This window comes from Pseudochaenichthys georgianus, chromosome 17 (genome assembly GCF_902827115.2).
Source record: "Pseudochaenichthys georgianus chromosome 17, fPseGeo1.2, whole genome shotgun sequence".
Lineage (NCBI taxonomy): Eukaryota > Metazoa > Chordata > Actinopteri > Perciformes > Channichthyidae > Pseudochaenichthys > Pseudochaenichthys georgianus.
Genome location: NC_047519.1, coordinates 33,114,019 through 33,130,381, shown reverse-complemented (window position 1 = coordinate 33,130,381; position 16,363 = coordinate 33,114,019). Strand labels below are relative to the sequence as shown.

Below are 16,363 nucleotides of genomic sequence, written 5' to 3'. Positions count from 1 at the left end.
GGATACCTCTCTGTGTTTCATAGTGGTTTAAACTCTTTATAGTTTGCGTTTGATACGGCTGACTTTAGCAACTTGCTCACTTGTGTTTTTGGTGATTTCAGATCGTCCTTCCTGCCAGTTTCGTCCTGATCGCTCTGATCTCCACCATGGTCGTCCCTCCGTTCGGAGAGTACCCCAGCCTGACTCTGACCCCCTGGATGTACGGACAGCAGTTCACCTTCTTCAGGTTGGACCGCTCAACCATGCTATGAAATGGCAAATTGCCATAACCCTTGCTAATGGATTGGATGTGATAAAACTGCTTTTAATTATTCTGTTACTGGCTTTAACTTGATTTTCTTCTTTACATTTTCTCGTCCCCATTTAGTAACGAGCAGCCCTTTGACCCCATAATGAAACGCTTCACAGAGCGCTTACTGGACAGACCGGGCCTGGGGACACGCTGCATGGCAGGAGACCCACTAAAGTGAGTATCAGGACTCTTCATACTTCAAGACTAGATGGAATTTGCTAAATATATGGAATTGTCAAAATGAGCTTTTTTCATCTTCACTTAAGTAGCAATTGAGTACACCAAATGTTTTCTTCCAGGATGAGACAAGAATTTTGAACCTGGCTTTATCGAATGTTCAGATTTCTTTAATATAACATATTAGAGGACTGGCAATCAAAACATAATAGACTTAATGTGAGTAATAACCCGGGGAAGTTTCATGCTGATATGAATGTGTTAATATGTTTACCTTGATCCCCCTTTAGTGTCTCCCCTTAACTCAGATGCAGTAACTTACCTGCTAACATGAAAGTCATCTTATGAACGACATGTGATTACATATCCATTGTTCTCTCAAATAACTGGTGATTTACCTTTCTACCCCCCCCCACAGCATGCCCTGTATGAACAGCACATCAGAGTGGGAGTATCCTGACGCCTCTCCTGCGGTCAGCGACATCTTAAAGAGTTCAGAGTGGAACCGGAGAGACCCGTCTCCGTCCTGCGAGTGCAGCTCCAGTAAGAAGCTCACCATGATGCCCATCTGCCCCCCAGGAGCCGGAGGTCTGCCCCCCCGGCAGCGCCTCGAGGTCACAGGGGACACCATGCTGGACATGACGGACAAGAACATCTCTGACTACCTGGTCAAAACCTACCCCACTCTCATCAGGGCTAGGTGGGTTTACATGTAACTGAAATCGGCATTTAATTGATACAAACGGGGGGATTCAAAGGAAACGTGTGTAAAACCACCTTAAAGGCAAAATGGAGTTTTAAAACAAGTGACAAAAAGTATATAGTGACAGAAAAACGATGTTTTCAAAACTCTGTAGATGATAAACCCTGCATTAAAATAGACAGATAATAAAAATGCTGCAAACAAGCTATGATTACTCTGAATTGTTAAGAGTATGATCCCTTTACTAACATATCATTCACCTTTCTGTTTAACTCAATTACGTCTTTTATTTCACAGTTTGAAGAGCAAATACTGGGTGAATGAACAAAGGTAACAGTTTGCGCTTTATCCGTTTCACTTCTTCTTTGTCTTGTGTAGCCGATGTGGGACACTGAGTGTAAATGTTCTCTGTCCCAAGGTATGGAGGTCTGTCAGTCGGAGGACAGCTTCCCATCCTCAACGTGAACCCCAAAGACATCCAGCATTTCTTCCATCAACTGGGGCGAATGCTCAACATCACAGCGGTACTCACCGTCTTTCTTTTTAAACACGAGGCGTCATGCAAAAAGTCCATCAAATCGGATTGTAATGATCATTTTCTTTCACAGGGACACTATTCTCGACGTGCACTCAGGGAGATTGGTCCTTTCTTGCATTACATGGAAAGTGAATTCAATGTTAAGGTATGTGTGGGATGGACTCAGTAGCTTTTCAGCTAAAAGCAAAGCAGCAAGGGGCAGCATTAAAGTGCAAACACTCCCTGGTCTGGCGCTATGATTTTATACACACTGCAATTCATGTCACAAGGACGTTGGCTGTAAATGCTTTCATAGCGTTGGTCTCCACTTAAAGTAATTGAGGTTTTTCTATAAGGAAGGTCAGCTCACGATGCCCGGTGTTGTAGATCAGGGTTGTAATTGTCACAGAAGGTTGTGGGTGTAAAGCAGGGGTGTCAAACTCAAGGCCCGGGGGCCAACTCCGGCCCGTGACTTCACTTCACAAGAGCTTGCAAAAAATATAATACGTTTATTATACGGTTACAGGCCGATTTGCAGAAGCACGTTGCCTATAAACTACATGTCCCACAATGCATCTCAAATTTGACTTTTTTTCTCAGAAATGTTACTTTTTTTTCAGAATTTTGCTTTTCTCTTTAAATAATTTTTTGACATTCTCACTGAAGAGACTTGCAATTATTTGCCCTAGACTTCTGCTTTCAGACGTAGTTAATTATGAAGTTATTACCCTGTCCGATAATAATCCAATGCAGAGGCAATAATGGAATAGAATACATTATTTTATATATTAAACATTTATGTATGTATTTGTATATAGTCTTGAAGTTACAACCGGCCCTTTGAGTGCAACCATAATGCGAATGTGGCCCGCGATGAAATTGAGTTTGACACTCCTGGTGTAAAGTGTTCAGTTAACTCTGCTCTCCTTCCTCAGGTTTGGTATAATAACAAAGGCTGGCACGCCATGGTGGCCTTCATGAACGTGGCCAATAACGCCATCCTGCGGGCTTTCCTGCCTCCATCCTCCAAACCTGTGGAGTTTGGCATCACCGCCATCAACCACCCTCTGAACCTCACCAAGGAGCAGCTGTCCGAAATCACAGTGTGAGTGTTTAACTAATAGTAATACAAATAAATTGTGTTTCAAAGTGGATTTATTTGCACATGAAAGCACATTTTGTATTACTATACATGTTAAAGATATATATTATTTTTTGTTTTTGAGCGACTAAAACGCCTTCTGTTCTTTCTCTGTTTTTTTCCCGTTTATAAAAATAGATGTTTATACATGAATCTATCTTTTTTTTTTAAATAGTTTACATTAAAAGTAAATTGAAGATATAACTTAACATGATTTACTTTTTTTAATTGTCTTTAAAATAAACTTTTACCTAACTGTACATTTGCAAAATTCTTTCTCTTTTAAAGCCAAACATTTTTTATTTGGCTTTCAAAGCATTATCTTTGGATTCCTCTCTAAAGCCACCATCCCAAGTTGCCATTTACGGTTTGTTATTAATTACACATATGTAATGTATTTACTTTGTCATTAACATGACTTGTTCTGCTTCTCTCCTCAGGTTGAAAACTTCAGTAGACGCTGTGGTTGCGATCTGTGTTATTTTCGCCATGTCCTTCATCCCCGCCAGCTTCGTCCTCTACCTCATCCAGGAGCGAGTGACCAAGGCCAAACACCTGCAGTTTGTGAGCGGGGTCAGCCCTGTGGTTTACTGGGTGGCCAACTTCTTCTGGGACATGGTGAGTCAATCCGTGCTGGAGTCAATATATAATGTGCTCCCTGCTTATGCTGAAATGAATAATAATAATAATAATAATAATAATCTTTATTTGTATAGCACCTTTCATACAACAAGTGCAGTTCAAGGTGCTTCATATTTCACAGAACATTGATATCACACACCATACAGTTACCAGTAAAAGACATAAAAACAAACATACCAAATAGTAGACATATAAAAAAATACATTTAAATTAAAGGTACAATGATGAAATAGTGCAATAAAAGGGGGATAATGCAACTTCAACACACAATCAGATGACAGGTGCTGGATTGTGTTTTGAGTTTCTTTTTTTTACGACTTGAAAGATGTGCAGTTTCAAATCATTAAAAGTGATTAACCGCATGTGGCATGTGTGCATTACAAACTCACCTTCAAACAGATGTTGTGGATTCTTCCTTGAAGCCAATTTGGTTTGGACATATGTTAATTTGAGTATATTAATAGATGTTTCTGTTCCTTTTCTTCATGTGAATGCTTCATCTCTTCCCTAGGTTAACTACTCCCTCAGCACTGCATTGGTGGTTGGCATTTTCCTGGCTTTCGATAAAAAGTGTTACACATCACCATCCAACCTGCCAGCACTAATAACTCTGCTTCTGCTCTATGGGTCAGTATTCTATTAATTATATATGGTTAATTGTTGTAAAGATTATATATATTATTGTGCAGGTGAGTAATGCCTTATCAGAATATGTCACCTCTTAACAACAAAAAGAGGAACTGAATTACAGCCCAAGTCAACATCAAGGACATCGAAACAGAAACATATATTTAAATACTTATTTTCCTCCAGGTGGTCGGTGACGCCCCTGATGTACCCCCTGTCCTACATATTCGACATCCCCAGTACTGCCTACGTGTCTCTGTCCTGCATCAACCTGTTCATAGGCATCAACAGCAGCGCCATCACCTTCATCCTGGAGCTCTTTGAAAACAATCTGGTAAGGATGTATGGGTTTAAAAATAATTGCCGATTACTTTTTTGTTGTTTTTACCTTTCAACTCACAGCAAGGAAGGACAATTCATTTAATGATTCCCTAAGGGTCAATATCTTCCCTGCAAAGATGCATTTTTGATATATTTCATGGGAAAATCTAGCTAAATTAAAAAAGCGTAAGGGCTTAAGAGTAAAATTCAAACACTTTTTAAAAATCTTTAAGGGGTATACAAAGCAATCAACGTATATTGTCACTTTGTTCATTATATAAGCTATTGAATTAACAAAATCTCGGGGTCTTGTTCTCGAGTGAGGGAACAATGGAGCGTGAGATGGGCCGGAGAATCGGAGCAGCGGGAGCGGTACTGCAGTCGCTTTACCGCACCGTTGTGACGAAAAGGGAGCTGAGCCAGAAGGCAAAGCTCTCTGTCTACCGGGCCATTTTCGTTCCTACCCTCACCTATGGTCATGAAGGATGGGTCATGACCGAAAGAACGAGATCGCGGATACAAGCGGCCGAGATGGGTTTCCTCCGCAGGGTGGCGGGTGTCTCCCTTAGGGATAAGGTGAGAAGTTCGGTCATCGGGGAGGGACTCGGAGTTGAGCCGCTCCTCCTTCGCGTCGAAAGGAGCCAGTTGAGGTGGTTTGGGCACCTAGTTAGGATCCCACCTGGGCGCCTCCATAGGGAGGTGTTCTAGGCACGTCCAGCTGGGAAGAGACCAAGGGGTAGACCTAGGACCAGGTGGAGGGATTATATCTCTTCGCTGGCCTGGGAGCGCCTTGGGATCCCCCAGTCAGAGCTGGTTGATGTGGCCAGGGAAAGGAAAGTTTGGGGCTCTCTGCTGGAACTGCTACCCCCGCGACCCGACCACGGATAAGCGGGAGAAGATGGATGGATGGAATTAACAAAATGCTTGCTGCTTTCTAGAGTAAGGGATCTCAGAGGAACTTTCTGAGTATGAATCACAAGTAAACACTTGAAAATAACATTTTTTTAATGGTGTCTAGGAAACGATGGGCTGTTAATAATTGTGTTTTTGAATTGTGGCATCTAACTTACCTCGATCCAAATGAAGCTTTTCAAGACTTTGTTCAAACCCTGAGGCTCATTAATAATGTGCAGCCGGGGCAGCAGAAGGTCTGAAGCTCAGAATAACAGTAACACAAATAATGAGAGTGATGGGACCTGTTGGACTGGCGAGTAATTCCTTAAAGGTGGGGTAGGTAAGTTTAAGAAACCGGCTCGAGATACACTTTTTGTTATATCCCATGGAATGCTCTTAACATCCCGATAGCAATGAATATCTGAAGTGCTTTGACAAAAAATCCATAAAAAATGTCATCAGTGGAAGCCGTGGCGCTGTAAAAAGCACGACCAATCATCTGAGCCGGCACGGCTAAAGTAACTGGATGGCCTACCTGCCTGTCAGCCTTCCATCTGTGCACAAACTTATCTCGTGCCCTCATTGGTCATGTGCGCGTTCGTGTGTGTTGGAGGAGGGGCTCTGTAAGGAAGTGGCAGATTTTTTCCGGTTGTGTATTTTCAAATTCTAGCGCACTCGAGCCGGTTTCTCCAAAATGACCTACCCCACCTTTAAGAAGAAGAGAGAACAACTGAAATGAGAGGAAACAAAAGTCAGGGGGGACAGGGCAGAGACGCTGCTGCTAACAGGCTAACAGGCTAACAGGTGACTCCGTGCTCTGCTGAAATATGGAGATGGTTCTTTTTACCGAATGGTTTTACTGGCACACACCTATACTCTTTCAACTGAGCAGAGATAAATAAACACAATGCTGAGATGATGTCGTGATGCATATCCAGGATAATAATGCCTTTCAGTAATAAGTATGTTGAAGTTGTCTTTCAATCCTGCACCCAATTGAAATGTCTATTATTAAGTATATGTGTGTTGCCAGTCTCTGCTGATGTTCAACGAGTGGCTGAAGAAAGGCCTGCTGCTGTTCCCTCACTTCTGCCTGGGGAGAGGGCTGATCGACATGGCCATGAACCAGGCTGTGACGGATGTTTATGCCAGATTTGGTAAGTACTAGTGTTCCGACAAAACTCCCAAAGAACAGTCACTAGAGGGCTAATGTAGGCTTATCACTTTGACACGTTTCAATGAAAAGAGTCTGGACTGAAGATATAACTCAAATAAACAAACCGTAACTCAAAGAGGACCAAACGGTCCACAGAAAATGTCTGTGCCTCTGTGTCATACTAATTACTGGCAAACAACAGGTGGACTAAATGCAAACAAACCACACCCATGTGACAAAGCCGGAAGTGATTATTAAATACAAATGTGTGCAGTCTAAAGTAACAACAATAATGGAAATAATTGCCTCAGGCTAAATAAGCATTTTGGCTTCTACAACTTATTCAGTTCCTAATGTTCCTTCACCTTTTGAGTTTTACATCACTATTACAAGATCTGTAGCAAAGTACGCCATCACTTAAAATATTTTAAATAAATTAGTCAGAAAATACTGCTATTTGTTCATTTATAGGTGACATAACCTAATTATACATACTCTTAATTTGACACTTCAGATATGTCAGTTCACTAACCTTTTTGAATGCTTCCCCTTATTTCTATACCATGTATGTTTACTCTATTGTTTTTGTATTTTATTAACACATGTGTGTCTCTTTATTAGATGTTAGTCTTCTCTTTATTTGTGTCTCTAATCTGCTCTGCTGTTGTAATGCTGTAAAGTTTCCTGCTGTAAGACAAATAAAGGATATCTTATTTCCAATAAATAGTCTTGACTTGCTACTCCTCAGTCTAAACAAATATTATTATTATTGCTGTAGCCACTGTCTGGAAAATATATTTGTACTGCTTGTGAAATATAAAAACGACTGACTTTGTGCTGAAGAGGGGTTCATTTTCAGTATCTGTCTTCAGGTGAGGAGTTCACACAGGACCCGTTCCGGTGGGACTTTGTGGGGAAAAATATAGCTTTCATGGCAGTGGAAGGCTTTGTCTTCTTTATTCTTAATCTTCTGATCCAGTACCGCTTCTTCATGGACAATTGGTAAGCTACTGTTCAAACACAGACGGTACAGGTCTGCACACACAGCATCTCAGCTGTTACACACACTTTCTTTACAAACTCTTTCACAGACGGTCAGAGCTCATACCCACCTGTGATCAGATACAACTGTAATGCTCATCCACAGATGATTTTCTCACCCTCTTCAGGTTCACAAAGTGCCCGCAGACGACAGTACGAGACGAGGATGAAGACGTGGCAGCAGAAAGGCAGAGAGTTTATGATGGAGCGAGCAAGACAGACATCCTGCAGATCAGAGACCTCTCTAAGGTAGAGACACTGGCTCGCATGTCTTTGTGATTTTTTCACATTTAACTTTGAAATATATCACGTATAAAGTTGAATGAAATGTACAAGACACAAAGTAATCCCTTGCAGTATTCATGGGTATATCCACAAAACCTTAGTGGGTTAAATGCTGGATTAAAAACATGTTGGCTGCACATTGGAAATACAGCTCCCTTCAATTGTGGGGAAATTATTTTTAATTAACTGCTTAAAGAAATGGAAAGAAAATGCAAACATATATTTTTTTTAAATACATAAAATGGAAAGAACAATACAATACAAAAGCTAGTCCACAACATAACAGGGGACATTTTAAATATAGAAATAATTATTGTCTGTTGTTTTTGTTTGGGGCTATTTTTATTAGATGATGACCATTTGTTTATGGTGGATGATTATAATCTCAGAAATGTAATTTTCTATAATTTAATTGAAATAAAACATGGTATTTAATCCCGTTTCTTTCAAATTAGACCTTTCTGTCAATGCTGCAAAGTCATACCTCCACTGTATGATTCTATCACACATTGAATACTGTTTGACAAACTGGTCGTTTGCTTGAGCCACAAACCTGAAGCCCATAGAACAGCTGTACAAGAGAGCTATCAAGGTGTCTGACAGAAAGCCACATTCATACCACCACTGTACCATCCTTGAAAACACAATTTCTTGAGCTTTGCCAATTTTAAGTATTTTAAAAGTATGTGCTTTATTTATGAATGTGTACATGGACTGCCCCCCCCCCCCCCCCCTTAGAGGAATTAATCCACAAAAGAGACACTGGACGCTGCACTAGGTCAGAAACCAGAGGAGACTGTGAGGTCCACTGCAGACGGACCACCTTTGGACAAAATGTCCTCTCCATTGAAGGCAGCTCGTTCTGGAATAGCCTCCCAACTGAGATACGGGATTGTCCCACTCTCAATAGTTTTGAAAGAATGGTTGAGAAACCAACAGACGTGCAATCACCGCTAAATGCACTTTAACACAGGGGTATGTCCTCTTGCACTTTAGCTCTGGTATCATCTCTTGCACTTTATGTGTCGATGCTGCTATACTGTACTGCCATGTCATAAATACGTGTGTGCTGCTCTTTTGCACTTTTTGCATATCATGTGTTTTGTTTTTGCTATGTTTGTAAAATGTAATTTTCTTAAATGTTTTATGTGAGGGACTGCGGATGGAAATGAGCTCGAAGCTAAATCTGGCACTGTTACGCTTGACACATTTGAATGTTCATTTCTGTGCATTGTCCCTGCCAAATAAATGTTTAAATAAAATAAATAAATAAACCAATTTGAAGTGCAGAACAAAAAATGCTCAAAATTATAAGCAGGCAGATTAATGCTGTAGAAAATATTTGTTATCGTTTTAAATGCACTAAACAAATATGAACCAGTCATCATGTTTCCTTGCTTCCTCTGCACAGACATATGCGGGCAGGAAGAGGGCAGCTGTGGACCGGGTTTGTGTGGGTGTCCCTGCAGGAGAGGTAAAACACTTTACATTCAGTTACTTTGGTGGCATTTATATCAAGTTTGCTCAGTTAAACCGAAATACCGATTAACATCAGACTGTTAGAGATTCACATTATTTGCATTATCATTATATTAAGCCGAATTAGATTTCAAAGTTTGAAAATGATATTAGCAGTCTGTATCAGCGAGTGCGTTTCAGCACTTTATTGTCTGTAATTCAGCAGAATGTGTCCTCGCATCAACAGACTGATTGTATTTTGTCCTGTTAGTGCTTTGGTCTTTTGGGAGTTAATGGAGCTGGAAAGACGACGACCTTCAAAATGCTGACTGGGGACAGTGATGTCAGCTCGGGGGAGGCCACTGTGGCTGGGTACAGGTACATAAAAAAGAACCGTCCACAATGCCACACCGAGCTCGCAGCACTCTGCTCTCGGTCCATCCCGCATGGCGTTCAAGATGAGAGACCGGAAACAGTCCAATGAGTTTAAACACAGAGAAGGTCAATCTGACATGATTCTGTTTGATGACACTATCTGACTATAAAACCAACACATGCGGTGCTCTGAATAGAACAACTAGGAGCCAGGGTTTCATCGACGCTTCGTTTTTGAAGACTCAGATACATATATTTTGTGGAGCTACTGCAAAGTGATTTGAATTCTAATTTTTTATGCCAACTTTTTAAACAAACCATGTTTTCATCTCAGACGCTTCAGAAATAATGACAGTCTGGGCTCGTCTTGAGGTGAGGCAGCACGTGCTTAACAAAACAAATTAAATAACAGAACAGATAACTGGGGGGAAAAGCCCCATTTCTGTATAGAACTACAACATTTATTTATCATCTTTCATATGACTCTACAAATGTATCTCAGGACTCCAGATTGGGAGTTATCAATGTATTAAATGGCATGACATTAAAGACAATAACACATATTGTCCATTAAATTCAACTAACAAGAAGATTATCATTCATGTTTGTATTATTTTGTTCATAACAATCAGCTTCCCTCTCAAATCTGGATGTTTTAGATGACTTCATCTGTCTAATCCCACTCTTAAATCATGTTTCTGATTGGCTCAATGTAACGAGTGGCTCCTTGTGTCTTGTTTTGCAGCATCCTGACAGAGATTCTGGACGTGCACCAGAACATGGGCTACTGCCCTCAGTTTGAAGCCATCGATGAGCTGCTAACCGGCAGGGAGCATCTGTTCCTGTACGCTCGTCTCAGAGGGGTGCCCGAGTGCGAGATCCCCAGAGTGAGTACGCCTCCGTCTCCTTTAATCTGTTACTGTCTTACTGAGCGATGCAGAGAATCAGGAATCCTTTACTCGGTCCACATTGGGTAAGTGAACATTGTTACTGCAAAGGTGACAGGACAGATAAGACAAAATAAAAGAGTAGAACAATATCTCTCTGTGAGACACCGCGGGTGAGCAGCCTGTCGCTGAACGAGCTGCACGGGGCAGACACATTGGGAAAGGGGGGGAGACACGTTGTCCAACAAGATTGACAGCTTAGCCATTATAATAATAATAATAAATAATTCATTTATTTATATAGGCGCCTTTCAAGGCTCTCAAGGTCGCCGTACAAACACATAAAAACAAGATACACAATACCTAACACCAGCATAAGAAACATAAACAAGACAATGCAGTATATAACAAATCAAATAAATAAAACAGAGGATGTGTGATGGATAACGATCAGGGTGGATATGCGAGTGTGAAGAGATATGTTTTGAGGCGTGATTTGAAAATGTGGAGAGAGTCAGTGTTGCGGATGTCAGGTGGGAGGGAGTTCCAGAGGCGGGGTGCAGAGCGGCTGAAGGCTCTAGACCCCATGGTGGTTAAACGGAAGAGGGGTGCAGTGAGGCTGAGGGAAGCAGAAGATCTGAGTGTGCGGATGGGTGTGTTGATGTGCAGGAGGTCGGAGAGGTACAGAGGAGTGAGGTTATGGATGGCCTTAAAGGCGAGGAGCAGAATCTTAAAAACGATACGGGATTTGACGGGGAGCCAGTGAAGTTGCTGAAGAACAGGAGTGATGTGGTTAATGGAGGGGGTTCTGGTGATGATGCGGGCGGCAGAGTTCTGAACCAGTTGAAGTCTGTGGATGGATTTGAGAGGGAGACCAAAGAGAAGGGAGTTGCAGTAGTCGATGCGGGAAGTGACCAGGGTGTGAACAAGAATGGCGGTGGTCTTAGGGTTAAGGGACGGGCGGAGGCGGTTGATGTTGCGTAGATGGAAATAGGCAGACCGAGTGATATTACTGATGTGAGATTTGAATGAAAGTGTGCCGTCGAGGATGACACCCAGACTCTTAACCTGAGGGGAGGGGGAGACTGAAGAGTTGTCTATACAGTAATTGAAAAACTGTCAGGTTTGGTTAGGGTGGATTTTGTGCCAATGAGGAGAACCTCGGTTTTACTGTCGTTAAGTTTGAGAAAGTTTGAGGAAAACCAGGATTTTATGTCCTGTAAGCAGTCAGACAGGGAAGATGGAGGGAGGATGGTGGTTGGTTTGGAGGACAAGTAGAGCTGGGTGTCATCCGCATAGCAATGAAAGTGGATGTTGTGTTTACGGAAGATATAGCCTAGAGAAAGTAAATAGATGATAAAAAGAAGAGGCCCCAGGACAGAGCCCTGGGGAACACCGGTCGTGACTGGAAGTGGCTGTGATTTGAAGGTTTTGAGTTGGATGAACTGAGTGCGGCCAGAGAGGTATGTCTCCACTTCCAGTGTCCAGGGGGCTTCCTGAAGCAGAGCTGGCCTTTAAATCTGTTTTTGTGTCCTTTTTCCACAACTGTTTAAATTGTGCTTTTCATTTTTGCTGTTGAATTGTTGTAAAGGGCTCAGTAAACAGTACGTTTGGCCGGCCCTGAAACTGAGGCGTTGACTTTAAGGACATTTATTATGTCACAAGATATCACATACAGTAACTTCATTCTATTGCATTGCGCATACTGCTATATTTAGTTTTTTCTATATTTTGTATTATTTTTAACGTTATTATAGTTTTCTTATAATAGTTCTCTATCTGTGTTTTTTAATTTTGGTTTGACTTGTATGAATGCATCACGACACCAAGTCGAATTCCTCATACGTGTGAACCTACCTGGTAATAAACCCGTTTCTGATTCTGATAGGGTTAGTTGAAAGCAATAATATTACATTTAAATACAAAAATAGGTTATAATAATATTCCGGCTTTCAACTAACCTGATACAGTTATTTGATATTTGTTGACATTCAAGTCAACTTTTCAGTTTTTTCAGTGCATCTTTCAAATAAGTGATAAGATGTACTGTACGTGTTTTAATAAATGCATGTTCCCCCTCTCCCCTGAAGGTGGCAGAGTGGGGCATCCAGAAGCTGGGTCTGACAGAGTACGCGGGCCGCTGCGCCGGGACCTACAGCGGAGGCAACAAGAGGAAACTCTCCACAGCGATCGCGATGATCGGGTGCCCGGCGCTGGTGCTGCTGGTGAGAGAGCCCATTGTTTGGGTTTCTGGGATGGATGCAAGCATTTATCAATGAAATGGACAACGGATCCAGATGGCGAGCCATTTGGGTTCAGTCATGCCTCCAATGTTTTATACATTGGCAGGGAACTGACAGTCCAATTAAAATGGACATAAATCAGAGATGTTTGCCATACGCTGATAGAGATAAGGACTTGGTCTCTGTTTATATGGATTGATGTGCTCAGAGAATTTGTCGTGTGTGTGTGTTTAGGATGAGCCCACGACAGGGATGGACCCCCACTCTCGACGCTTCCTGTGGAATGCCATCATGAGTGTGATCCAGGACGGGCGTGCCGTGGTGCTGACATCACACAGGTTCAACATCTAATCATGAAATTAATCCAGAGCACACACTCCTGCTGCAGCAGCTGAGCAAACACAGCTACTGTAACTCTTCTGCCAACAACCTGAATTATTTAGAAGTAGAAAGTATGATTTATTGCTCATTGACACGGAGTAGCAGCAGTTAAAATAAAGATTGATGATGTTTTTTTTCACCAGTATGGAGGAGTGCGAGGCCCTCTGCACTCGACTGGCCATCATGGTCAATGGGACTTTCAAGTGTCTGGGTACCATCCAGCATCTCAAATACAAGTAAGAGGTTTTCTGTGTGGGTAGTGTTTTAATATCATAAATCTAAACCTGTAAAACTGAAGTGCTTTGGCCACACTTTGTGCCTGAATCTATTTGGCTCTACAACTAAGGCTTGACCAGTGTATACAACTTCCCTGTATGTACCTACTGTGACACATAGACTTTAATATTTATTAATATTAATATATATCTCTACTCATATTGATATGCCTGCAAAACCAACTACTCCATGGTCTCCTAATCGTAATGTTGTTATTCTTACCTAAACTGTTTCTTAGTTATTCTTATTCTTACTCTAATTACTCTTGTGTGACCTCATATCTTGCCTATCCTGTGTTTTACTCATATTGCTTTTAAAGGTTTGATTTAATACGTTTATTTAATCTGATCTTATCTTAAATCAAGGTCTGCAGCATGGAACTGAAAAGGAATATATAAGGAAACAGTCAAACTTGAAAAAAATAACAATGCGAAGTTGTACAACAACCTTGGGCGATAAAAAGTTAAGAGATTTAAATTGTACTCTGACATTTTTTTCTTTCTTCGCATTGTGTGTCCTTGCCTTAGGTTTGGTGACGGCTACGTAGTGACCATGAAGATGAAGGCCGCTCGAGCGGGCGTGTCTCTGGACCTGGAGCCCGTGGAGAGCTTCATGGAGAGCAGCTTCCCCGGCTGCGTGCAGAGGGAGAAGCACTACAACACGCTGCAGTACGAGATCGCCTCCTCCTCCCTGGCCAGGATATTCCAGCTGGTGGTGGCCAATAAAGAAAGGCTCAGCATCGAAGACTACTCTGTTTCCCAGACAACACTGGACCAGGTACTTCTGAACACAGGCACTAAGCGTCTCAGACTGTGTTAAAGGCAATTAGGGGAAACAGTCCTGATGATGTTTGTGAAGGAAGAATGGTTGGTTATCTCGTTATAATTTGTTTTTGAATATTTTTTATTCTTATTTATTCTACTATTTCAACAATTTAGACATCTAAAAAATAAACTAAATTAGTAGAAGCGGGAGGACAGAAAGCATAGCCTATACAGAGGTAGCCCTCCTGTTAGTCATCTTGTTGCAGGATAAAGTAAATAAAAGATAATTCCGTAATTAACACAGATAAACACAATTCTATATATACATACATATGTACACATATACATACATGGCTGTACACCAATTTCCAGGGTTAAATTAAAATATGACAAAGTATAAAAAATACAAAATAAATTCCTACAAGTACATGTTCAGATAAGACAGTTTCATTTCTCACCCTATTTTTATTTAAGAGAAGAGTGTATAAGAAAAGGCCTTAATGTGCTTTTTGAGGTGTTCACTTTCCTGTAGTGTGTTATATAGGTTTGTGTGCATGTAAATGGTCTGCAAAGGCTAAAATCCCAAAAGTTCCCCCCAGAGGGAGTTTCTCTCCCACACACCCTGCCTGGAACGCCTCCATTGGACTTCTTTGTTTACTTGCGTAACACAGTGGCATATTTATGTAACATTTGTGCTTCTATTGGTTAAAATATGACTTACAATCAGCTACACTACGGTCCTTTTGTGCCTTAATGCAGTTAAAAAAATATTCAACAATTTACTGACTTGGTTTGTCTGTTTTGCAGGTGTTCGTTAACTTTGCCAAGCAGCAGACAGCAGAGGACGAGGACGCTACGCTAAACAAACGGACAGCAGGTCGAAGAAAAGACGTGAAGATCTTGCCCGTGCAGAGGAGAACACGTAAAGGTCCCGTGTAAATAAACCTAAACAGGGCAGTGATATAACTTTCTACATTCCACAGTTAAAGGTGGGGTAGGTCAGTTTGAGAAACCGGCTCGAGATACACTTTTTGTTATATTCCATGGGATGCTCTTAACAACCCGATAGCAAAGAATATCTAAAGTGCTTTCACAAAAAATCCATAAAAAAAAATCACCTGTAAAAAGCACGACCAATCATCTGAGCCGGCCCGGCTAAAGTAACTGGATGGCCTACCTGCCTGTCAGCCTTCCATCTGTGCACAAACTTATCTCGTGCCCTCATTGGTCATGTGCGCGTTCGTGTGTGTTGGAGGAGGGGCTCTGTAAGGAAGTGGCAGATTTTTTCCGGTTGTGTATTTTCTAATTCTAGCGATCTCGATCTGGTTTCTCCAAAATTACCTACCCCACCTTTAAAGCAGTACTTTTAAATATTTCGCTAGCCAAATAATTTTTAGAGTAGAGACGAGAGTTGCCAGTTAACCTGCCAAAGTAACTGGTAACACTGGCTTTTTTTCTAGCCACTTAACAAGCAGCAAACTGGAGTTAATCTTCTAAAATATTGTAAAAAAATACATATTAATCAGACTTTAAATGATGTATTTTAACAGCAAAACTGTGGGGAAACAGCTGGGTGTTCGTCTGGTGTTTAGATTGACTGGCATGTATACATTTGTACATACTCTATGTTAAAATATTCAAGCACCTTAGAAGCAGATTTTTTAACGTTTACATTAACGCACACACCTCAATTTTATGTCACACATGTAAACAAATGTCATATGATATTGGTTGCTAATTCTTTTCCATAACATATTTATTATTGCTTCTTTTTTGTTCAGTCATTCTTTGTTCAGTATTTCATACACTGCCATGTTATGTTACACCTCTTGAAGGAAAGGGAAAAAAGATATTTAACAAAATAAAGCTGTGAATGAAGAGGATTTATATTTTGTATCTGAACAAATAAAACATGAATATGCTTTATAATGTATGCTCTTTGCACTCTCCATTAGTGGATTGTACTGCATCATCAGTCCCAAATAAAACAGTTTCATAATGTACAAATGAACTGTAGTTTTTCTTGGATATATATTTCTCGAAATCTTAATTCCTCATGGTATGCTACTACTGGCTGTAGAAGTATAGTTGAAAGAGGTACAGTAAAGTCCAACGACCTGCAATACGTCTGCTGACCTCCGATGAAAAGCCACTGGCCGTCAGTGGTGGAGTAATGCATGCTG

The 16,363-nt window shown here is 41.1% G+C and overlaps 1 protein-coding gene across 1 annotated transcript in view; it reads left to right on the top strand.

Moving 5' to 3' along the window:
* The window catches only part of LOC117462943 (retinal-specific phospholipid-transporting ATPase ABCA4-like), a 58,594-nt gene extending 42,439 nt beyond the window's left edge, over nt 1-16,155 (top strand). Inside the window, exons 30-50 of the mRNA XM_034105316.2 lie at nt 102-226; nt 368-466; nt 888-1,169; nt 1,470-1,502; nt 1,591-1,696; nt 1,781-1,855; nt 2,625-2,794; nt 3,271-3,448; nt 3,984-4,099; nt 4,286-4,433; nt 6,348-6,471; nt 7,343-7,472; nt 7,640-7,760; nt 9,208-9,270; nt 9,526-9,632; nt 10,375-10,516; nt 12,607-12,741; nt 12,994-13,097; nt 13,284-13,376; nt 13,944-14,193; nt 14,988-16,155. Of these exons, the coding sequence (XP_033961207.1) occupies nt 102-226; nt 368-466; nt 888-1,169; nt 1,470-1,502; nt 1,591-1,696; nt 1,781-1,855; nt 2,625-2,794; nt 3,271-3,448; nt 3,984-4,099; nt 4,286-4,433; nt 6,348-6,471; nt 7,343-7,472; nt 7,640-7,760; nt 9,208-9,270; nt 9,526-9,632; nt 10,375-10,516; nt 12,607-12,741; nt 12,994-13,097; nt 13,284-13,376; nt 13,944-14,193; nt 14,988-15,119 (2,733 nt within the window). The 3' untranslated portion in view covers nt 15,120-16,155. The remainder of the gene's footprint in view (nt 1-101; nt 227-367; nt 467-887; nt 1,170-1,469; nt 1,503-1,590; nt 1,697-1,780; nt 1,856-2,624; nt 2,795-3,270; nt 3,449-3,983; nt 4,100-4,285; nt 4,434-6,347; nt 6,472-7,342; nt 7,473-7,639; nt 7,761-9,207; nt 9,271-9,525; nt 9,633-10,374; nt 10,517-12,606; nt 12,742-12,993; nt 13,098-13,283; nt 13,377-13,943; nt 14,194-14,987) is intronic.
* The last annotated feature ends 208 nt before the right edge of the window (nt 16,156-16,363 follow it).